This window comes from Mytilus edulis, chromosome 4, assembly GCF_963676685.1.
Source record: "Mytilus edulis chromosome 4, xbMytEdul2.2, whole genome shotgun sequence".
In the NCBI taxonomy this organism is placed as follows: domain Eukaryota; kingdom Metazoa; phylum Mollusca; class Bivalvia; order Mytilida; family Mytilidae; genus Mytilus; species Mytilus edulis.
The window spans coordinates 70,306,341-70,326,993 of NC_092347.1; the positions used below are offsets into that span (position 1 = coordinate 70,306,341).

At 32.9% G+C, this 20,653-nt stretch overlaps 1 protein-coding gene across 2 annotated transcripts; it reads right to left on the reverse strand.

Annotated features, from left to right (window-relative positions):
• Positions 1–2,650: 2,650 nt before the first annotated feature.
• LOC139520384 (lim and transglutaminase domain protein ltd-1-like) lies at positions 2,651–17,855 on the reverse strand. 2 transcript variants are annotated; one of them, XM_071312980.1, is made up of 8 exons: positions 17,740–17,855; positions 10,504–10,632; positions 9,059–9,280; positions 5,951–7,462; positions 5,133–5,370; positions 4,226–4,506; positions 3,350–3,538; positions 2,651–2,837 (listed from the first exon to the last, which is right to left on the reverse strand). In XM_071312980.1, exons 2-8 carry the CDS (start codon positions 10,594–10,596, stop codon positions 2,739–2,741), a joined length of 2,634 nt encoding a protein of 877 aa, XP_071169081.1. In that variant the 5' UTR covers positions 10,597–10,632; positions 17,740–17,855; the 3' UTR covers positions 2,651–2,738. The 2 variants fall into 2 exon arrangements, with proteins under 2 accessions (XP_071169081.1, XP_071169080.1); XM_071312979.1 differs by lacking the exon at positions 17,740–17,855 and adding an exon at positions 17,606–17,730.
• Between the last annotated feature and the right edge of the window lie 2,798 nt (positions 17,856–20,653).

Consider the following 20,653-nt stretch of genomic DNA (forward strand, 5'->3'; position numbering starts at 1 on the left):
AATTTCATCCTGCAAACACAATACAAAATAAAGTTTTCCAAGCCTGCATGAACTGTAACCGACTCGAACAAACTACCTGATAAAATTGTAAATTGCACTTCAGTAAACTCTTTCAAGGCCCGAGAATCTTTAATTTCAAAGCATCAATCAATATTATCTGAACTATTACATCAAACTGGGCTAATTTACACATTGCATTTTTCATTTTTCCTCTATTTTTTATCATTTGTTCATATATTTCAAGCAATGTTCTGCAACACATACATGTTGCTATCTTTTTGTATATGATTGATATATTTGTCGCTGGACATGAAGCAGCTACATCAAATGACATTTTTTTTTATGAATGTCTTGTGGAAAAGATACATGCATTGAGAATTTTTTTTAAATGTTAGCTATACATGGTGTAAAAACAAGACTTAAATGCAGGATTGAAAGGGTAAAGCATGCTAGGTTGGACCTATCTATACGTTTTAAGGTCTTTGTGTCCTTCACAATTTTAGTGTGGTGACCATTTATCTTTAACTTAATATTAAGTTAAACTTTATAAACATATTGTAAGTCCGTTGTCTAACTTGAGGTGGACAACTTTCAGTATGTTTACAATTTTTAATCTTATTAAGAAAGGGTGTGTTTTATGTCCAGGAAGTGCTAAATTTTCTGGGAATGTATCGCATAGTCATTATTTTGATGCATCATTCAGTAGCTTAATAGACATGTCGTGTGAAAGCATAACTTTGCTGCACTGGCTGTGTCCGTTTGGATCCATTGTGCAAAAAAGACAAACACAGATTTAAAGAGTAACGTCCCTGCTATAGTGAAGACTGTAAGTTTTAGCTCTAGAGTTCCCAGTGAAGACATTTGATGATACAAATCACTATAAAACAAATAACATAACTGACAAGTTTAAGACATATATTTTCCCCTAAAAGACCAGTACTTGTAGTTTACATTTATAAAAATGACAGGAACTGACATAATTGTAAACAACTGATTTACGAGTGACCAATCAGGTCCCTTTCTATCAAGTCCTTTGATCATATCTTCAGCATTTGCTCAATTTATTACACATGGAATAATATCCGAACTGCATGTTTGAGAATATGTAGTGTTCAGCCAAAAACAAGCTCAATTAAACTGATTGAGAGATTACGTCTTCATCATATGAATATCAAGCAAAATCCCTCCCGTTAGGGGTTTATTATCATACCATTATAAAATATATGAGAAGAACATAACCCGTATCATTTCAAAAACTGGTTTTTAGAATAAATGTGTTTACATCCGACGCAAAGACCCTATAAGTGAACCAATATTAAAGCCAAAATATGCCATCTTCAATGACCTGGCAACAATATCATAACTATATCCCTTCTTAATAAGTCTGTTTAAAGGTTTTGCTATAATGTAGCTGTGTGGTAAATGCCGACATTTTTGTGAAGAATATTACCATAAAAAATTGGGTGTAAAATACCTGAACGTATAAGATGTCTGCATGTTGATTTATATTTCTTATTGACTTATATAAGTTCAGTTAAGTCGTAACTCGGTTATGACGAATCATATGACCTTCGCGTCTGTCGATTCTTATTTATGTGTTGGGTTTCCCCCCGTTAGGAATTGCAATATAACTAGTAGTATAGCAATTCCAATTTCACCAAATCTCTAACGTAACCTGTATAAACTTAAATAGGTCTTGTTGGTCAATCAGATTTGACGAAAAATGGTTTTATGATTAGTTACTAACTGCAATATATGTTGATTTGCATTTATTGTAAAAAAAATCTTTTACATGGTTATTTATATTGCATATCGAAGAAAGCGTGTGTTATATCTATATAATGAAGGCTCGTGCGTTGGTTTTGCTGTTTCTGTTTTTGTTCCTTGCCCCGAATCTTTATATATGGTGTCTGCAAAGTCTGTAATCAGTCAAAATTTATCCTTTCAAAATAACTATTCTGGTTGTACGTGGCATTGACTGTCCCTTTTTTACACACTTGTTCGTCATTTGCTCACGTTCTTTTAATATGAAAATTGGGTGTAAACGAGATGATGCTTAATATTGTCGAATATTACTAATTACATATTTCACAAAACCTTAGAGTTAATAATGGTCTGGCTGGTAGGTTCTTCATTTCTATATACTTCGTATTCTCATTCTTCTCTATTCTTTATATTTAAGCCCTCCATATTTTTTTTTGTATTATACCCATTTTTCTCTATTCTTTATTTTTAGGGGCACATTTTTGCTGAACATTATGTCCATTATTATTTATTATATAAAGCCGCCCCAGGCTCTCTTATACGTTCTTCTTATCTTTGCAAGCTTTGTATTCATTCCTTTCGGCATCATGCAGTTAACCTCTTCGTCTCGTATCACGGCAATTTTCAAATAACTAGTGTAAAGGCAAAAGAAATACAGACAACAAGAAGGTGTAATGCAATATCAATATGTTTTCCACAACCATAATCATTCATTTATAGAACAACTAATGTGCACGATGACGATTGGAATATCTTAATATGTGTATTCAATATATATTTATGTGGAATTTTCAAAACTTGCGTACCATAACCTAAATAACCATAAAAAAGATTATTTTTAATCACTTGTTCACAAATCTATTTCTAAAACCTATTAAACATCAGATGAAATTAACTACATTTTATTTAAAAAGAAATATTCTGTATGATGTATACGGCATAAAAAAGAGTCCAAATGAATGTCGATATTTTAACTATTGCTTAAGTTGTAGTGGCGGCACAGAATTGGACTTCTCGGATGGGCCCATTTTTCTTGATTCGATATCGTCAAACTTTTCCAATATATTCTTTATCTACAATAAAACAAATCATGTTAGATTTATTTTTATCAAAACTAATTTAAAAATTTCACAATTAGCGTCACGCACTTTTACGTAGCTATATATATGCATTTATTAATCGTAATTGTTATTTCATACGTATGCTGCAGGAAGTGCAACTATTAGGGTTATGTTATGTGCTTTTATTTTTTACTCATTAATAAGCCCATTTTCTGTTGTGTTTTTTTGTTTGTGTATTAATTTATTACATATGTGATTGGACATGAAGTTTTGATTGACAATTGTGACTTCTCAGTCTCGGCTCATATAATTTGGTTTACTGCTTTTTATTACATTTTTATTAAATTTCAGATATGTTTTTTCAGTCTTGCAATCTCCGAAACTTTAATATGAGAAGTGCGTATTTGTAATGAGTTTAGTGTTGCATCAAGCAACTGATATCTTAAACCTTAGTATCTAAAAAAATCTTAATCTAACTGTAGTGTAACTTGTGTAGTTGAGGCTTAATTTACTTTTGTACATACCCAAAGATAAAATGGCGTTAGAGAATTATCAATTTTCCTAACAGTATCTTCTGATATACTCTGCATTAATCGTTTAACTTTTACCAATGTATTTTTACTCGGCAGTTTTGATTCATCTATTTGCATTTCATGCATCCTGTTTAAAATCTTCTGCTTATTTTTCAGTGCTGCTTGTGTGTCTGTCCAATCCTAAAATGCCAAGAGTTCAAACTAAAGTAAGTATATCAGCTGGTTTATTTCGAACAGAAAACACGGTAGATATATTGTATATATTGGATAATCATACCCGTGCCGACCTTGTGTGTTAAACCAAATTTAATGGATTTTGAAAGTTTGTTCTAAGTTCGGGGAATGTTGAGATTATTCATGTTTTAAGTGCCAGTCCCCAGCAAAGATTCTGTAAATGTTTGTTTTCCTCTATTATTTAAGCTTGCATATATAGCTGTTAATTTTTTTTACTGATTTTGCCATGTCGAACTTTTACAGCTTACTATACTGGAAAGGTTTTGCTCGTTGTTGAAGGTACTACGAAGACCTGTAAATGTGTAAATACTCTGGTTCCTAGTGAATATTTATCACATCTCCCTATTTTCTGTATCAGAAAGAGAAAATCGCGTGAGCAGTCTGATAAAAATAAGCGATGTTTGTTACTGCAAAACTAATCAAAATGAGGAAAACAGCAATAACTTACTAAAAACAAAATTCTGTAAAACATGATGACGAATTTACACATTAAACGACTAAAAAATAGGTTCTATTCATGACTTTCTGTTTCTATTTTATTATATATCTTTTTTAAGCCAAGTATTTTTTGTGTCTGTGAAGTCAGCACTATTGTCTGTTATTTTAAAAAGTGAGTTACTAATTCAATCTTACCATGTACTCGTCGTTAAAATTGAAAACTAACAAACAAATAGCTTTCATTACATCTTGGGCCTTTTCTGGTGGAGCATTCATATGGCTAACCTCCGTTAGGGTGAATCTGTTTTTCTCTGGAATGTCATGTGGCCATCTGTCGTGTGATTGTAACTTGTCCATCAACTTTATAACTTGAGAGGTTTCACTTTTGAACACTTGGGCAAATTGCGAATTTTCAGCTTTAATTATAGCCCTCTCACATGCATCTATATTTTGTCGCATTAATGTATGACGAAACACTGAAAATAATGAATAATAACATATTAAATACATAAGCAGATGTGGTAAGAGTGCCAATGAGATAACTCTCCGTCCAAAATGTTTATATATGAGCGTTCCTGGTGGAAGTTAAAAAAAACGTTAATTAAGAAAAATCAAATCTTTTATTTTCATGGATAGAATGATAATATGCGAAAAGTTGAATATATGAGATTGGCAACAGATAGCACGATAGAATAAGGAAATCACACAATTTGGATTTTCTTTGGTCAAAATATATGATACCAATGCGGATAATTAAAGTATTACTAGTACTTGTCTTTTTGAAATTCTTTTAAACCGATTACTACATGTGTCCCTAAACGAAAAAATGAAATGTTAAATTATAAGAATTTTAACCTTTTTTAGTCTGAGATGCTAGAAAAGCTGAAAATTCCGACTTTTTATTTTTGCTCTGTAAGGTGTTTATAAGCACCGTCTATTTTCTGTCATTTTTTTGTCTGTCTATCTTCGAATTTAGGTCATTGATTGTCCCCTTGGTACCTTCTTACTTTTCTAAAACGGGTTAAGGGATTTCTATAGCCAATAACCCAATGATGTCGTTATCGAAGACTATATAAACAAAGTTGTCTTTGAAAATGCATACTTTGCTTCATTTCCAGAAATTCCTTCCTTTTCTGTAGACGTCTAACATCTTCATCCTGTTTCTTTTTCTGTTGACTTCTAACATAATTATGACCATTCTCCTCAACCTCCTCATCTTCCGCTTCGTTGGCTGATAACTTGAACTTTTCAGCACGACCTAGTAGATTGTCTATCTCTTCTAAGTCATTGCTGATCAGTGCATTTTTTATTTTATTTCGATATTCTTTAACAAGAGGTCCCTGTAATGAAATTGGAATAAACAACTCGATTTTTAAAATGATGTAGCAATTCACAATATTGTCATGTCTTATAAATGCGAGTATTCAAAAGGTTTACTTATAAAAACAATACTAATTAAAAACGATAAACAGGTACACACACCTATTTCATTTTTGTGAAATGGTTTAAGTAATAAAGTTGCTAGAGTTATTAATTTATCAATTGCTGCCTTTCGTGTTGGGAAGCACGTTGTCTATCCCTCATGACCTTTAATTGTTTAAACATTAGATTTGAATATGATTATTTATAGCAAAACATATTTGCAACTAATTAAGTATTGTGACGGAAATGCCAACTGATTTCATTGAAGATTATTTTTTGTTGGTTCTATGATAAGTTTGAAATATTGTACCGTTTTCATTGAGATAAGAACGGAAGGAAGCAACACATCTAGCTTACATTTAAAACATTCTATGAAAGACGTCGAGCTGATTTAAAAAATATATCATTTTTGGAAGACTGTTAGTTGTCGCGTTTTTCCTGTCTTTTCTTGATTAACGAAGTGTTCTCTAAAAAATAAAAAAATAAATGAAACATTACCTCTCGTTTAGCTTTCTTTGATGAAAGAAGATAGTTACAAACATAATCAGGATGCACTGGGTCAGTGTTTTCGAACGTTCCAATACGAACGGCATATTCATCTTTATCAGGAACATGTGCTTTTACTGTTAACTCCCTCCTCTCCGAATGTTCGGAGTAAGTTTCCTCATAGGAATAAAACTGTTTTAATTCTTCACTTTTAAGTGTATTGTGAACCATTTTCACAGTTATTTGGCGCTTGGTTACAACCTGAAATTGTATTAATATTTCCTCTTTCACATTTACCTCAATTTTCCCTCGTACATGCGAGGGCATTAGTAGTCCCGATTTGAAAGATTTAGGCCCTGGACCCCAACCAACTATTCCGGGGTCCAGTGGCGCCATCTCAGGAGTAACATCAGCCGAAAGATTATCACAAAGTATACGAAAAGAGGAAACTAAAGGTGGATCTTCACCCCATTCATCCTCCCTCCCTGCAAAGATGGTTATTTTATAGGTACCTTGTTTGGGTAGTCTTATTTCAAATGACACATTTTCCTGTTTTTGACCTTCCCTCATCATAACAACATATCGAGCAATATTTGCCTTTATATTGTTATTTTCGTCCTCATCATTCCTTTGATTAACATTTACACGGATATTTTGACCCCCTACATTGTCATTTATTTGCGTTTCTCCGTTTTCATCACCTTCTCTAAGTATTGTTTGTGAACCTAATCCAACATCTTGTACGTCTTCTTCAATTTTCATGTCTAATTCATATGTGAAATTAACGAATCCTAAATCTTTTGGCGGAATTTGGAAAGCAACATTACATATTCCATTTTTAGCGACCAATAAACAATCCTCATCACTTATAAGTTTTAATTTCTGCTTAAAGAATTCAGGTCTCACATAAGGTTTATGTTTGTATTCATCAAAAGTCAGCGGTTTACGAAGGAGTTGCCACTTTGCTTGTTCATCTACAGGGATATTTCTGTAAACAAATTCATTTGGGTCGGTGAAAATGTAATATTTATTAAAACATTTTGTTAATTGACCTTCACTTGCTGTTTCCTTTTGCATCATAGCCTGTCCACCTTTTTCAATTTTAACATATCCACCCAGTCTATGACCAACTAGACCTCGACACACCCAGAAAGGATGAACGATGTGCCAAGCTTTGTCTGCATATACCACATTCCAAGCATTCGTATTTTGTTTTAGAACCGTATCATCCATCTCTCCGACGTCATACGAAGCACTTTTAGAATAGCCAGATACAATGACACATGGCATTCCTGCTTTTCTGCACAACTGAGCAAAGAATGATGGGAAAGTTCCACGTCTGTTTTGAATCAAATGCATGTAACCACGTGGTGTGTCTGGTTTAAATTTTTGAAATTTCCCAGTCTCTATATCTTGCTGACTTAGCCACAATGTAATTGCATAGACTTTTTCTTTCTCCGTTTCAAGTCCATCTACCAGATCCTTCATCAAAGACTCGTATGTCTCTGCTTTATGACTCATGTTCTAAAAGGAAAACCAGATATATATTGGAGACAGACATATTGTAGAGCATAGTGATGTTTGAAAGAACAATTCATACAAAACATACAAAATATACACACAGTGACACTAAGCATCACTTGTCCACTTGATTGATAATTAATAAGTTGTCATAAACACTAACTGATTCATTTTATAATTTCTATATTTTTGTTGTTGTTGCTTTTAAGCATAAGAATGTAAAAGAGGGACGAAAGATACCAGAGGGACGGTCAAACTCATAAATCGATATGTTGCCCGTGGTCCATAAAAATGTAAAAACCATTAAACCCTTTTTTGAGAATTTTAAAGCTTAAATTAAAAAATAACTTAAATATCATTATCACCCGGTTGTATTCTTTGACATGCCATTTGGTAACCGATGGTGTACTATCATTCAAAGCTTGGGCAATATTTACCTTGTAAGAGAATGTTTTTTAAGGGTTTGAAACTTTAAAAAAAAAACTAAAAAAAAAAAATTTCAATGAAGAATTCATTGCTTCCAAACTTCAACTAAAAATAATTTTAGTTCATAACCTGTCATCAGTATGTATTCAGCTGAGTCTACTGGAATCACATTTTATTCGAAATGTTTCTTTTCAATTTCGTTCAGAACTATGGTACCACACGCTTAGTCCGGTGTAGCAATAAGGCTTTATAAACATATAACATATGTAACATTATGTACAGTCAAATAAGTTAGCTCTTCATCTTTTATATAAGCTTTGGATTTCAAATATTTTGGCCACGAGCATCACTGAAGAGACATGTATTGTCGAAATGCGCATCTGGTGCAAGAAAATTAGTACCGTTAATTTTATTAATACAAAAGTATCGTATGTTCCAAATTAACTTAGTCTGGGGAAAAAACAGATGAAAGAAGACAAAAAACGTGAAATACGAATGTTTTGATGCAGATGGAAATTCCTGATCAATTTTAAAGATTATAAAAAAGACGATGTGGTATGATTACCAATGAGACAACTCTCCATAAGAGACCAAAATGACACAGATATTAACAACCATAGGTCACAGTACAACCTTCAATGAGCAAAGCCCATATCACATAGTCATCTATAAAAGGCCACGAAATGACAATGTAAAACAATTCAAACGAGAAAACTAACGGCCTAATTTATGTACAAACAAGAATGTGTCCCATAGTACACAGATGTCCCACCCGTACTATCACTTTCTGTGTTCAGTGGACCGTGAAAATTGGGTAAAATCTCTAATGTGGCATAACACTTTGAGCGGGACAGACGGACGAACGGACGCACAGACCAGAAAACATAATGCCCAAAATTGGGGTATAGAAATGAACGAAAAACAAATATGGAACACATAAACAGGCGACAGTCTCCTGACTTAGAACAGGCACATACAATGTACATAGAGATTGTGGCGGGGTTAACCATGTTAACGGGATCCCAACCTCCCCCTAACATGGGACAGTGGTGTAACAGTACAGCATAAGAACGAACTATAAAAATCAGTTGAAAAACCTTTTATTCAACTTCAATCACATGTAATCATAAGCTCATTTACACAAAGAGGAAAGATATACATAACAAAGTTTACCTGCATAGCCTGATCAATGGCACTAGCATAATTGACTTTTGGTTCTTTTCTGTGTGTTTTGATTGACTGTTTACTTCTAGAAGTTCTGCTGGTAAGCGATGGCGCATGTGACGTCTTTCGGGTATTAATCGGTACCTGCGCTCTTTTAGGATGAAATCCATTTTGAACAGGAACTTCAGAAGGAGCTGCTGGGTAGTTCTCTTCTTCTGCCTTTATTTCTAACTAAAATGTAACACATTAAAAATAAAATGAAACCAGCCTTATCATTCATCAATGGTTTTACACACTGTCACAAATAATATTGTAGTACTTTATCACATGCAACTGGCATTAAATAGAAATAATAACGCCGAACGATGTTTTTTATCATGTGGTCTTTGATTGCAAAATATTAAGATACTTTCCATTACTGTTATGGCGTATTTACAGGTTGATTTGCTCTTGAAGTCTGTCGACCACATCGCCTCGGCATATTTTCAACATTTTAGAAGGGTTCGAATAAATCTAATGACGATTAGTACATCTAATTCCAATCAGAATCATCGCTTTGTTTCCCTCGTAACATCTCAATAACAGTTCTACCTTCTTATATAGCCCCCAACAGATCAAATTCGATACATTGCAGGTATTTCAACTGATACACCGTACTCTGTAAAATGTGCGCAGAAACTACAAGAGGAATAACAAATCTTGTAATAGATGCAAGTTACTGTCCGGCGTTGTCATCTCCATCATCTCACAATCATTCCAACGCATGACCAATAACCGGAAACTTTCATTTTGAAATCAAACGCCGTTAATTATTTAATGATATTTCATTAATTAAAAAAGTGACATCATATAAGTGTTTACTTTAAAGATTCAATTCATAGTTGGTTGTGTTTGTCCATTTATTTTTTGCATGCCGAATCGATATGCACGCAATTGTGTGTTGGTGTCTAGGGAGCTACGCGCCCATGAATCTTATTTCCCATGAATCTTACGCGCCCATGAATCTTATATTTCTTTGATGAATTGTTACAAGTAGCCCGTGTTTGCTGGCATGAAATACATGAATGATTGATCCGGTCATTTTCTGTAAATTACTGATCATAATACATTCAAATCATTCAAATCATTCAAATCATTTAAATCACTGTAAAGCCTTTCTACAAACAGATGATCTTAACCATTTGGCTCAATCTTATGGAATGTTTGTGCTTTCAATGCTGTTCATCTTCACATTGATTTTGCTTTCCAAGAGTTTTGATTCGAGCGTTACAGACGAGTATAATTGTAGAAGAAACACACCGTTTGACGTATTAATTATTTTTGTACAATCGTTGGATTGCTGAATCGATAATTATTTTATGATTATTGCACAGCCTTTTAGCAAGAAAAAAATACGTGTATGATTATGGTTACGTAAAAAGATCATATCTTAAGATAATGATCATATGAATTACCTCGTCGCTACCATTCTCTTGTTCTATATCAATGAAATCAGAACTATCCTCTTCCTCATCTGGTTCATTTTTCTTTGAATTACCTCCACCCATATTTCTGGCCAATCACATCCGCGTTATTCGTGAGTACTTAAATATCAAAACTTGATGAAATCAGTACATATATTTCAGCTATAAAGTACACTACTTTTCGTAAACATTAATTTCAATTGTTTTAAAAATTAATATTCTAAGATTGAAAAAGAGATAACACAATCAAGGAAAAGAGAAAAACGTGGCCACAAAATGTAGAACATAATTATGACACTGAGATTGATAATGGTCAACAACGATCAACCAAAATCATGATGTTGTTAATAAGAACCACTGGTTCAAAAGTTTCCTTGTAAAAAGCACCCGCAATCAAGGAAGCTCAAAATCGTTTCAGCTGTGTTTGAAATATTCCATATGCTGTTGTAATGTTGCAACATAGGAATGGAATAATCCAAATGGAAACATGTTTATAAGCGACACCTCATCACCAAATGGCGCCATCATGTATAAGGGACGACATCAAAAGTTCAATGAAGGATAAAAAACTTAATTCACAAAGTTTTTTCACTGCCCCCCCCCCCCCCCCCCCCCCCCCCGTCTTAACTTAATTTGGGAAAAATTGATTGACCAATAGGGATATATGTAAAATCGATTTTAGATTAACAAAACTTGCAGCAATGATGACCCCTCCCCCAAACTATTTGATTTAAGATTTTTATCCTACATCGATCTTTTGATGTCGTCTCTAACAAGTCGAAATATCGAAAAGGTATAATTCCAGAAATTAAAAGCAGTGGAAATAAGTTTGAGTCAAATTAACATAGTTTCTTGCAGCATAAGAAGAGCATTAGTTAAAACATTTATCAAAATACTGGTTTTATTTAGATCAGTTCAAGATTTACCATGTTGTACGTTAATGATTTTGAATTACTTATACTCTTTAGATGTCAAGAGTAGTTGGATTGCTAGACGAAATGTTTTTGATATGGTTGTTTGGTTATATGTTACAAATATAGAAATCAGTTGAATACGACAATAAAAGCCACTCAATAATTGTGGCGTCTGACTTTTATTACATTACGTTGTTATACTATAGTGAAGTAGTATTTCAATAACTTGTAAGAGTCAAACACGTATGCTATACAAGTTTTTTTTTATAAGTATATCGATTCCGACTGGTCATGTTTTAAACCCGAGGATACCAACAACCCATTAGCAAATACTTCGGTAATGTCATTAGATTCGCAAGTCCAGTAAATTTTTGTACAGTTTCTGGTACTACAACCTCTACTATTTAACTGCTAGTTCCCGGGGGTATAAGAGCAACCAACACTTCGGTGATGATATGAAAATACGTGTATTGTTCGATTAAAATTTGCTATCATAAAGTTCTGGAAATCATTGAATAAATGAGTGAATAAATCTGCCTCGTACATAGCTGATTCTTTGTTAAGAATTGCACCAAACGTAAGGTCTTTTTTGGGTAGATAATCTCTTCAGCGTTTGTATTATGTTTTAGATTTTCAAATATTTTGGGCTCGCGCGAGGGATCACTGAAAAAACATTTATTGTCGAAATGAGCATTTGAAGCAGTAAATTTGGTACTTATTATGTTGGTATCCATATAGAGCAAAAACTCCGTAATGATTTTGCAATATATTATTGGAAGCTGAAAACTGTTTCCTTCTTAAATTGCAATTTTGTAAAGCATAACGAGAGAATGATTTATATAAACATATAAACAAGGTCTTCTTGAATTCACAAAACATCATATCTTATAGTCACATTAAATCAACATTTGATTGTTTGTCAAAAACCCTATTATTATAGTTTTTAATGGAATCAATACAATATTGAATTGCATTTAATTTAGATTGGTGTAATATAGTTTTTAACAGGTTGTAATTGTTTTTGAAATAGCGATGCGTTGCACATTGGTTTTCAACATGCAAGGCCAATTTAGGTTTATGATATGAATTTTTCCAAATGTTGAAGCTTGTTGAAGCTTTAAAATGTTTTGAGTGTTTTCGGTACATTTGCACTCTACAGAACCTCATTTTTATCCTGCTTTCAAACTCTTATTAATAGAATCATATTCAATACAGTGTGGCTGTGGACATTGATTGACGACTTAAATTATCCCATTGACTGGGACAGATTAGGTGAACGTATGTCTGTATAAACCACTGCTCACTACTTACTTATTATATAGAATTTAAACCGTGGGGTCATCAAAGGTTCTTAACGTCTTTAATAATAAAATAATTCTAAAAATTAATCAGGAATAACCTTTATATTTTGATTTATATTATTGATGTAAATCAAAACATCGTTTTATTCCTGATTATTTTTTCGAATAGCTTTATTTGTGTGTTGAGAACCTTTGGTGACCCCACAGTTTAAGTGTCATTAAAAAGTACATAGTGAGCAGTGGTCGTTACAGACAAACATTCACACAATCTGTCCCAGTCAATGGGATAATTTAGGTCCTCAATCAATAGCCACAGCCACACTGTTTTGAATATGATTCTAAGTTTTTATTTCATCTAGGTCCGAAGGGCCCATGTTAGTTCATGCCATCACTTGGCGTCCGTCGTCTGTTGTCCTAAACTCTTTCAAGAATCTTCTGTGAAACTACTGGGCCAAATACCTTCAAACTTTAACTGAATGTCCCATGGGGTAATCTTGTTTATAATTTGTATCCGAAGTTTTGATCCATCAATAAACATGGCTGCCATGGCTAAAAATCACTAAAGTAAGATCTATAAAAAAAGTTAATAACCAAATATGTCAATTGACCCCTTACGGCGTTATTGCCCTTAAAAGAAAATTTTGCACAATTTGTAAATCATGTTTGATAACATTTAAAACTCTTCTCCTCTGAAAGCCTCATACTTCTAAACTTAAACTTAATGTTCCTTAGGGTCCCTGGTTTATAATTTGTATCCGAACTTTCGATCCATTAACAAACATGGCCGCCATGGCTAAAAATAGAGCATAGAAGTCAAATGCTTTCATCTAAAAAAACTTCAGCTAAAAAAGGCACCAAAATGACAAATGTAGTGGGTAAATATACTCCAAATGCTGCAGTTGCAGGGGATATGGGGTGGATACCTATCTTTCAAAAACAATGGAAATGCTTAATTCGACTATGGTGCCGTTTGAACAATATGAGTTCTGATCGTTTAAACAGAAATATTTTCATATGGGCAGACATTATGAGTAAAAAACATAAGTGTATAAAAAATTGGAATTTTTATGTAAGGAAAACGTTTTCTGAGTATAATGCAGAACATTTGTGTATCATTACAGATTATGTTGATAGTACCTCAGTTGTCAATACTGTTATGTCTAAAATGTTTAGTAAATATGTCGAACAGTGGCAAGGCAATTTACAATCAGAGAAAGCTTTATCTGGTAAAGGTGGTAACAAACTTCGTACATATAATCTATTTAAGAACAGTTTTGAAACGGAAACTTATTGTAAAATTCCAATGCCATTTTCGCAAAGGAGTTCTTTTGCCAAATTTCGATGTGGTGTGGCACCACTAAGAATAGAAACGGGGAGATTTGAAAAATTAATTTTAAAAGATCGAGTCTGATAAACAGAAATTAGCGTTTTTATTTACAGATAATAATATGATTCGTAGCTGTGCTAAAGCCTGTAATCTTATTTTAAATAGTCGTAGAAATGTTTTATACTGTAAATAATGTTAATGTCAATATGTTTTATAATAGATGCATTCTTTATATAATTTTTAATGTTATAGTCTCTTGTAATTCTGTACAGAATGGCTCTCTTTTTATATTTATATATTTTTACATTTAATGTAATGTTGTATTATATATTATTGAGAGATGAGACTTAAATAAAATATTGAATTGAATTGAATTGTAAAACAATTCAAACGAGAAAACTAACGGCCTATAGTTTATGTACAAAATAATGAACGAAAAACAAACATGCAACACACAAAAAAGACTGTTTCAAAATAAAAATATAGATATAGTTTATATATATAACCTTTTGTTAAAAAGAGAAGATAGATGTCACCAGGAGATGATATTGCACACTATTCAAATATCGGATTGGCTCATTTGTTCACTTGTATTTGTATAGTTCAATAGTATGATTGAAGGATACATTGTAATCATAGTTTACGTACCGAATTTAATTTTGAATATTTAAATAATACTTTTATTTAATATCACAAGAAGCGTCCTAAAATTTAAATCAATAGATTTTATCTTTCATGACATCAGGAAAAGATCAGAATGTTTATGTAAGAAATTAGTATCACACTTAAAAGCGAATCTGTTGTGCATGAGGTCTTAAATTCAACTGTGAATGGATTATACACGACATACTAGTATATTTTAACTATAAACTTATTTATACATGTATGCTGTAAGCTAACATTTTTCAAACTGTTGCCCGCAGAAATGCCGATGGGTTAATTATTCTATTTTAATCAAGTTAGTTTGTATGCATTTTCATTTGATAAATCGAACATATTTTATTGTGTGGGAACCAGTTCTTTTTTACAAATCTTTTATTATATTCTATGCAGGAGATAGAAGTTCAATTACAGAAGGACTTTACATAGCACAATAATTCTCATATAATTATTTATAGTCACTGTGTTACTTAGAACTGTACAGTGATTGTTCTTAATTAATGCATGGCAATAGTATACATTTTATGACATAAAACAAGTATAGCGCACAATATTTCATTTTAAGTGGGTGGATATATTGACTCATAAAATCAAGGTTTCAGTTTCTATTTAAATCGAAATATTTTCGAAGTCATTGTATGTTGTAATCGACGACTAATCATAAAGTCTGATTTATAAACTTTTTCTAAATTGTCAGTTCATAAATTTAGAAATTATAGAGAAAGGTTTAAACTCCCTAAGGAAAAGTTGACCTAAGTTGGATTTGGCTACTATATATATATAGCTTTTTAACTGTTTCCGTTCTTCTAAATCATTTGCTTTCTTATATTTAGCATTGAGCGTTCCTGAATAATGTGAATCCACAAAAGCCGATCAGACGCATGAACAAGCAAATATTGTTGTTTTCTTATGTGTTGATAAGTTTCCTGCATAAAAGTCTAAAAACAATTCATTTTACAGATATTGAGTAGCTTTATAGACAAAGATTGTTCTACTGGTGCTCAGACCGATGTGTTGTCTCCGCCCTGAAAAAAAACCCCAGGATAGTCTGTAGGGTCAAATGCTCGTCAGCTGATCTCCTCAATATCACCTTCGACAACGATATTTCGTTTATGATTTATTGTTAGTCTTGTAACAGTTTGCTCTCGCCGTTCAACGATTTTCGTCACTGTCTAAATACGCATGTAAGTTGGATCAAAACTATTTATAATATTGTATTTGATGACTCCGTTGATGCTCCTCATCCTGGACAAACCAAATGTTGTTGTGTTTACTATAGTACTGTAATTTTGATTGTTTTTAAATAATCAAAGCGATTTATGAGGTAGAATTTGGCATGAATCCATAAACTACTTATTCAATGTCATAATGTAGTGTTTAATACTTAACTACCCACTACCTTCTTTCGCTTGTGGAACATGGCTGTGGGCTTAATGTACACACATCTTTAATATATAATACGAAGCATGCAACTATTGAAGACAAACATTGCATTATTCCTGTTCTTCAATCTGACGTGTGCTGCACAGCTATGTCTGTCGGTGTCTATTGTCAATAAGTGTGCTAAAATATACAACACAGCTAAATTTCGGAGTCTTTCGTCAATTTGTTGTCACCAAGATAGTTCCTTCATCTTTTCTATCCTTGTCAAATCTGGGTTCAGAATTCTACTCACCAAGTATGCGTTTAGGTCCAACGATAAGAGAAAAACCTGATAATGGTTGGAGAATTTTTTTTCTACAAGGAGGCATGTAGAAATATCGCATATCAATTCTTGTCAACGGGATAATCCCATCATTTTTAAAAATCTAAAATGGGTGAAAAAGGGGGAGGGGCATTTCTGGGGAGGAATTTAAAACCGTCCAAAAATTAATTATTGAAAATGAGAGAGAAACTAATATGTACCAGTTGCTCTTCAAAGAGGTAGGACATACTTCCCATGAATTTATTTTCCTTGTTTTTGTCAAAATTAGAAAGTCGTTAACACATTCCGGACATTTTGACATACTTAAAATTTAACAATTATTCAAGTTATGTGTGCATTTGATCAAATATTATGAGCTTCTATACATTGCCGTTGCAGTCAGTTTTGTTTCAATATAACATCGAAAACATGTATTTGTTCCTGGGAACTTAGTTAAGAGGTAATTTGCTGTTATTTTATTTTTTTATTTTTCACTCATCAAAATCTCAGACGAGTTTGATAATAAGAAAAATCTGAAATGAATATAACTGTCATTCTTAGAGGTAAGCAGGCAAAACGTGAGTAATTCACTATCTTATCTTCCCTTAATGTGAACCTGTATGTGGGAATGGGTTCCACATTAGAGCGGTGCATTACGTTTGCGTGCATCATATCATAACATTTGCGCGCAGATTTTGGTTACATTTGCGCGCATTAATTTAACAGGTAAATATAGGAAATAAAACTTAATTTACTAATTTATTCTTTTTTTTTTACCAGCATAAGTACCCAAGACTTTTTTTCTATTTTAGATAAAACTTTAGTATCGTTTTTTCAATGAAAAAGTCCACAAAAGTAAGAAATGTTGCTTATACTACTTTGTACAAAGAAAAAAATCTTCGGCATATTTAAGATAAAGTGGGAGATATTTCCTTTTGGCCTGGATGCTCAATATTTAAGTAGTTAATGCCATTCGTGTGTTCTTCATCATATTTCCAAAACATGATTAACGATATAGTCCTTATTTTTTCATTGCAACATGATTTAATGAGTTTTTGTTTTAGCTTATTGTTTAGAAAATGAATTAAAATGTAACGAGAAAGCCACATAAAAAAGTAAGTAGATACATATTATATACAAACAAATACAGAAATATGCAACAATTTACGATTGGGACAATTGTTATATATATGATAAGAAACTATACCTTCATTTTTTGCTAAGAATATATGTTGCTTTGGAAATGCATCAAGTAAACTTAGTTCCTTAATTACAAAACAAACGTTTGACAATTAATCAATACAATTTACAAACAATTTTATAATTAAAAACAATAATTACCTATCTAGTAGATCTACAAACAGATGGATGCGATTTCAAATTCTTTTTAAAGCTTTTGAATAGATTTTTGAGCCTTTAATAACAATGCCATATCAACCTTTATACCTCTGCCTTCCAAATTTTCAAGATTGTTATCTGTAGTATATTGATACGGGCCAATATATATGCACCTCAATTATTTAAAATAATGATATGTTTTACAATGTAATCAATATGTACTCAACAAGATAGTTTTTATCCTATGTAAACGACAACCGAGGTACGTAATAAACATTTGAATGACTGGTAGTTTATTCACAAAGAATGAAATGGCAACTGGTTTTGAAAATCTGTTTTTGATTTATTGAACTTTTCAAATTCATTACTTCGAGCACCATTGATAGAAATGAATGATTAAAATGCCACATAATTATTTTGCATCGAATTCACGTAGGAGTATTGGGTGATGCCACTGCTAGTGCATTACAAATTTTGAGGTAGAACAAGTTGGTACTCTTATACAGGCGTGACAGTTGATGCATTTATACAATATGTGTACATTGTCGGAAAATGTAAAATTTATTTGTATGAGCTTTAGAAACAGGACGGAAAGCGAGACTTGCCGAGCTTTTCTCCTGTTTCGCAGCGAGTTCAAATAAATTTATATTTTCCAACAATGTACATATATTGTTTTATCCTGAAATTTACTCCCGACACTTAAAACTTTAATTATTGAAATCTGTCTCTAATTCTAAAAGAAATCGGCATTGCTTAAACGCGGACCGCGAAGAGGACCCCAAATGAACTGGTACGGAAAAAGAAATATCCACATAACCGGTTGCTCAACATGGAAGCGGGGTATCAGGAGACTTTATTTGTACAAGTACAAAATAAAGCAAAAGTTTATTTGTGTACCCTTTATTTGTACAATAGTTGGCTGACTGCAGAATAAAGCACTTTATCCGACTCGAGCGTAGTTTCATTCATCTGTACGTCAGTTTGTGTCTTCACTTTTTACATTTACATGTAGAGACATCAGTACATCAACTAGATTCTGATTATTGGTAAATCCTAAGGTTTGTTTTATTCTTACGGCTTTGTTTATTTGATGTCTTTTCATTTTGCTTTGATTTTATTTATTCATTGACAACTGCACGCTGTTACGGTTATTCATATGATCATTCAATCATCGATTTTATACGTCGTTTAAAATTTCTTTGTGTGTCAAAAAATGGACCTAAAATAATAGTAAAATCCATCTAAATCCTATATCGTGAAAACTGTAGAAGCTAGGTCGAACAAGACCAACTCCGGGTTTTTCGTGTGAGATTGATTTTCGCGACTTTCGCAAGAAGAAAAATAATGCGAATACATAACGACGCATATACGTAAAACTTGAATCTCTCCCTTTAAACTATATCAATTTATTTCAAAGTTAGGAAATTAAATCGCAGGGGAGTTGACTTGAAAGGGCTAAACGCGAAATAAAGTATCCGTAAGTTGATTTACAGTAAATTTTTCACCAAAGTTTCATGAATACTGATTTAAGGTAGCGCAATACAAGGATTCTTTTACTTCCAATCTCAAACCTTTAAAATGCTGTTACTTTTTTCATACTGCATATAAATGAATGAAAGATATATAGACGTACTTATAAATCTAATTATTTTCTGTGACTGTATATTACATTAATTTGTAGGATCCTTTACTATAGATAATTTAGCTGATCTGTAACAATAACATCTTCATGCCTTATATATCATGTACTGTAGTACACCGCTAGATTAAAACTGACGAGGAAAGGTAACACACGGCCAGCGAAAGCTCTCTTTTTTTTGAGAGCCCAGGTGGTTGTGTGGTCTAGCGGGACGGCAGTGCAGGCGATTTGATGTCACGATATCACAGTAGCATGGGTTCGAATCCCGGCGAGGGAAGAACCAAAAATTTGCGAAAGCAAATTTACAGATCTAACATTGTTGGGTTGATGTTTAGACGAGTTGTATATACATTATGTACACAGCCATGTATCACCATCATTGATGGCGATCCAATGGATACATCTGTTGTAGAGTTGTCACTGACTCACACGTACTTATAAATATAGTAGGATCCTTTACTATAGATAATTTAGCTGATCTGTAACAATAACATCTTCATGCCTTATATATCATGTACTGTAGTACACCGCTAGATTAAAACTGACGAGGAAAGGTAACACACGGCCAGCGAAAGCTCTCTTTTTTTTTAGAGCCCAGGTGGTCGTGTTATCTAGCGGGACGGCTGCAGTGCAGGCGATTTGGTGTCACGATATCACAGTAGCATGGGTTCGAATCCCGGCGAGGGAAGAACCAAAAATTTGCGAAAGCAAATTTACAGATCTAACATTGTTGGGTTGATGTTGAAGTTATGTAGCATTTTAAAACTTGGGGGCTGAAGGTGTAAAATCTTTGTATGGTGCTACCTTAAGCACTTTTGAGCTATTGTCCGAAAACTTCCCCCTTTTTAATGAATAAACCCCCATAACTCGGGAAAGCAAAATATGACATTTACAGAAATCAAAAGGAGCCCAAGTTTCATGCAAATTTGCCAAAGCGTTATAAGTTGTTGACAACGGACGTACGGACAACGATATGCCATAATACGTCCCGTAAACGGACTTATACAATACAAATTAAAGCCAAATTCATTGACTATAAATGCAGATATTTATTTTAGTCGTCGCAACCAATTTTTCTGAATACAAAACTCTTCATTTATAAGTGGACCTGATTAAAAGTATGGAGCTATTACTGCATAAAAATCGATCAGACCCCCCTCATTATTGGACTCATCTATTATAGTCTTAATGAGTTTCAGTTACATAGGATGGATTGATGTTAATGTAGGGTAAACACCAATGAGACAACAACTCAACAACAACAATGAGAAAAAGACA

Coding starts and splice junctions, on each gene's coding strand:
- LOC139520384 (XM_071312980.1), bottom strand. CDS start 10,596: ATGGGTGGAGGTAATTCAAAGAAAAATGAACCAGATGAGGAAGAGGAT. Junction 7,463..9,058: donor CCATTGATCAGGCTATGCAG/GTAAACTTTGTT, acceptor TTTTCCTTTTAG/AACATGAGTCATAAAGCAGA. Junction 3,539..4,225: donor ATTTTAACGACGAGTACATG/GTAAGATTGAAT, acceptor TTGGCATTTTAG/GATTGGACAGACACACAAGC.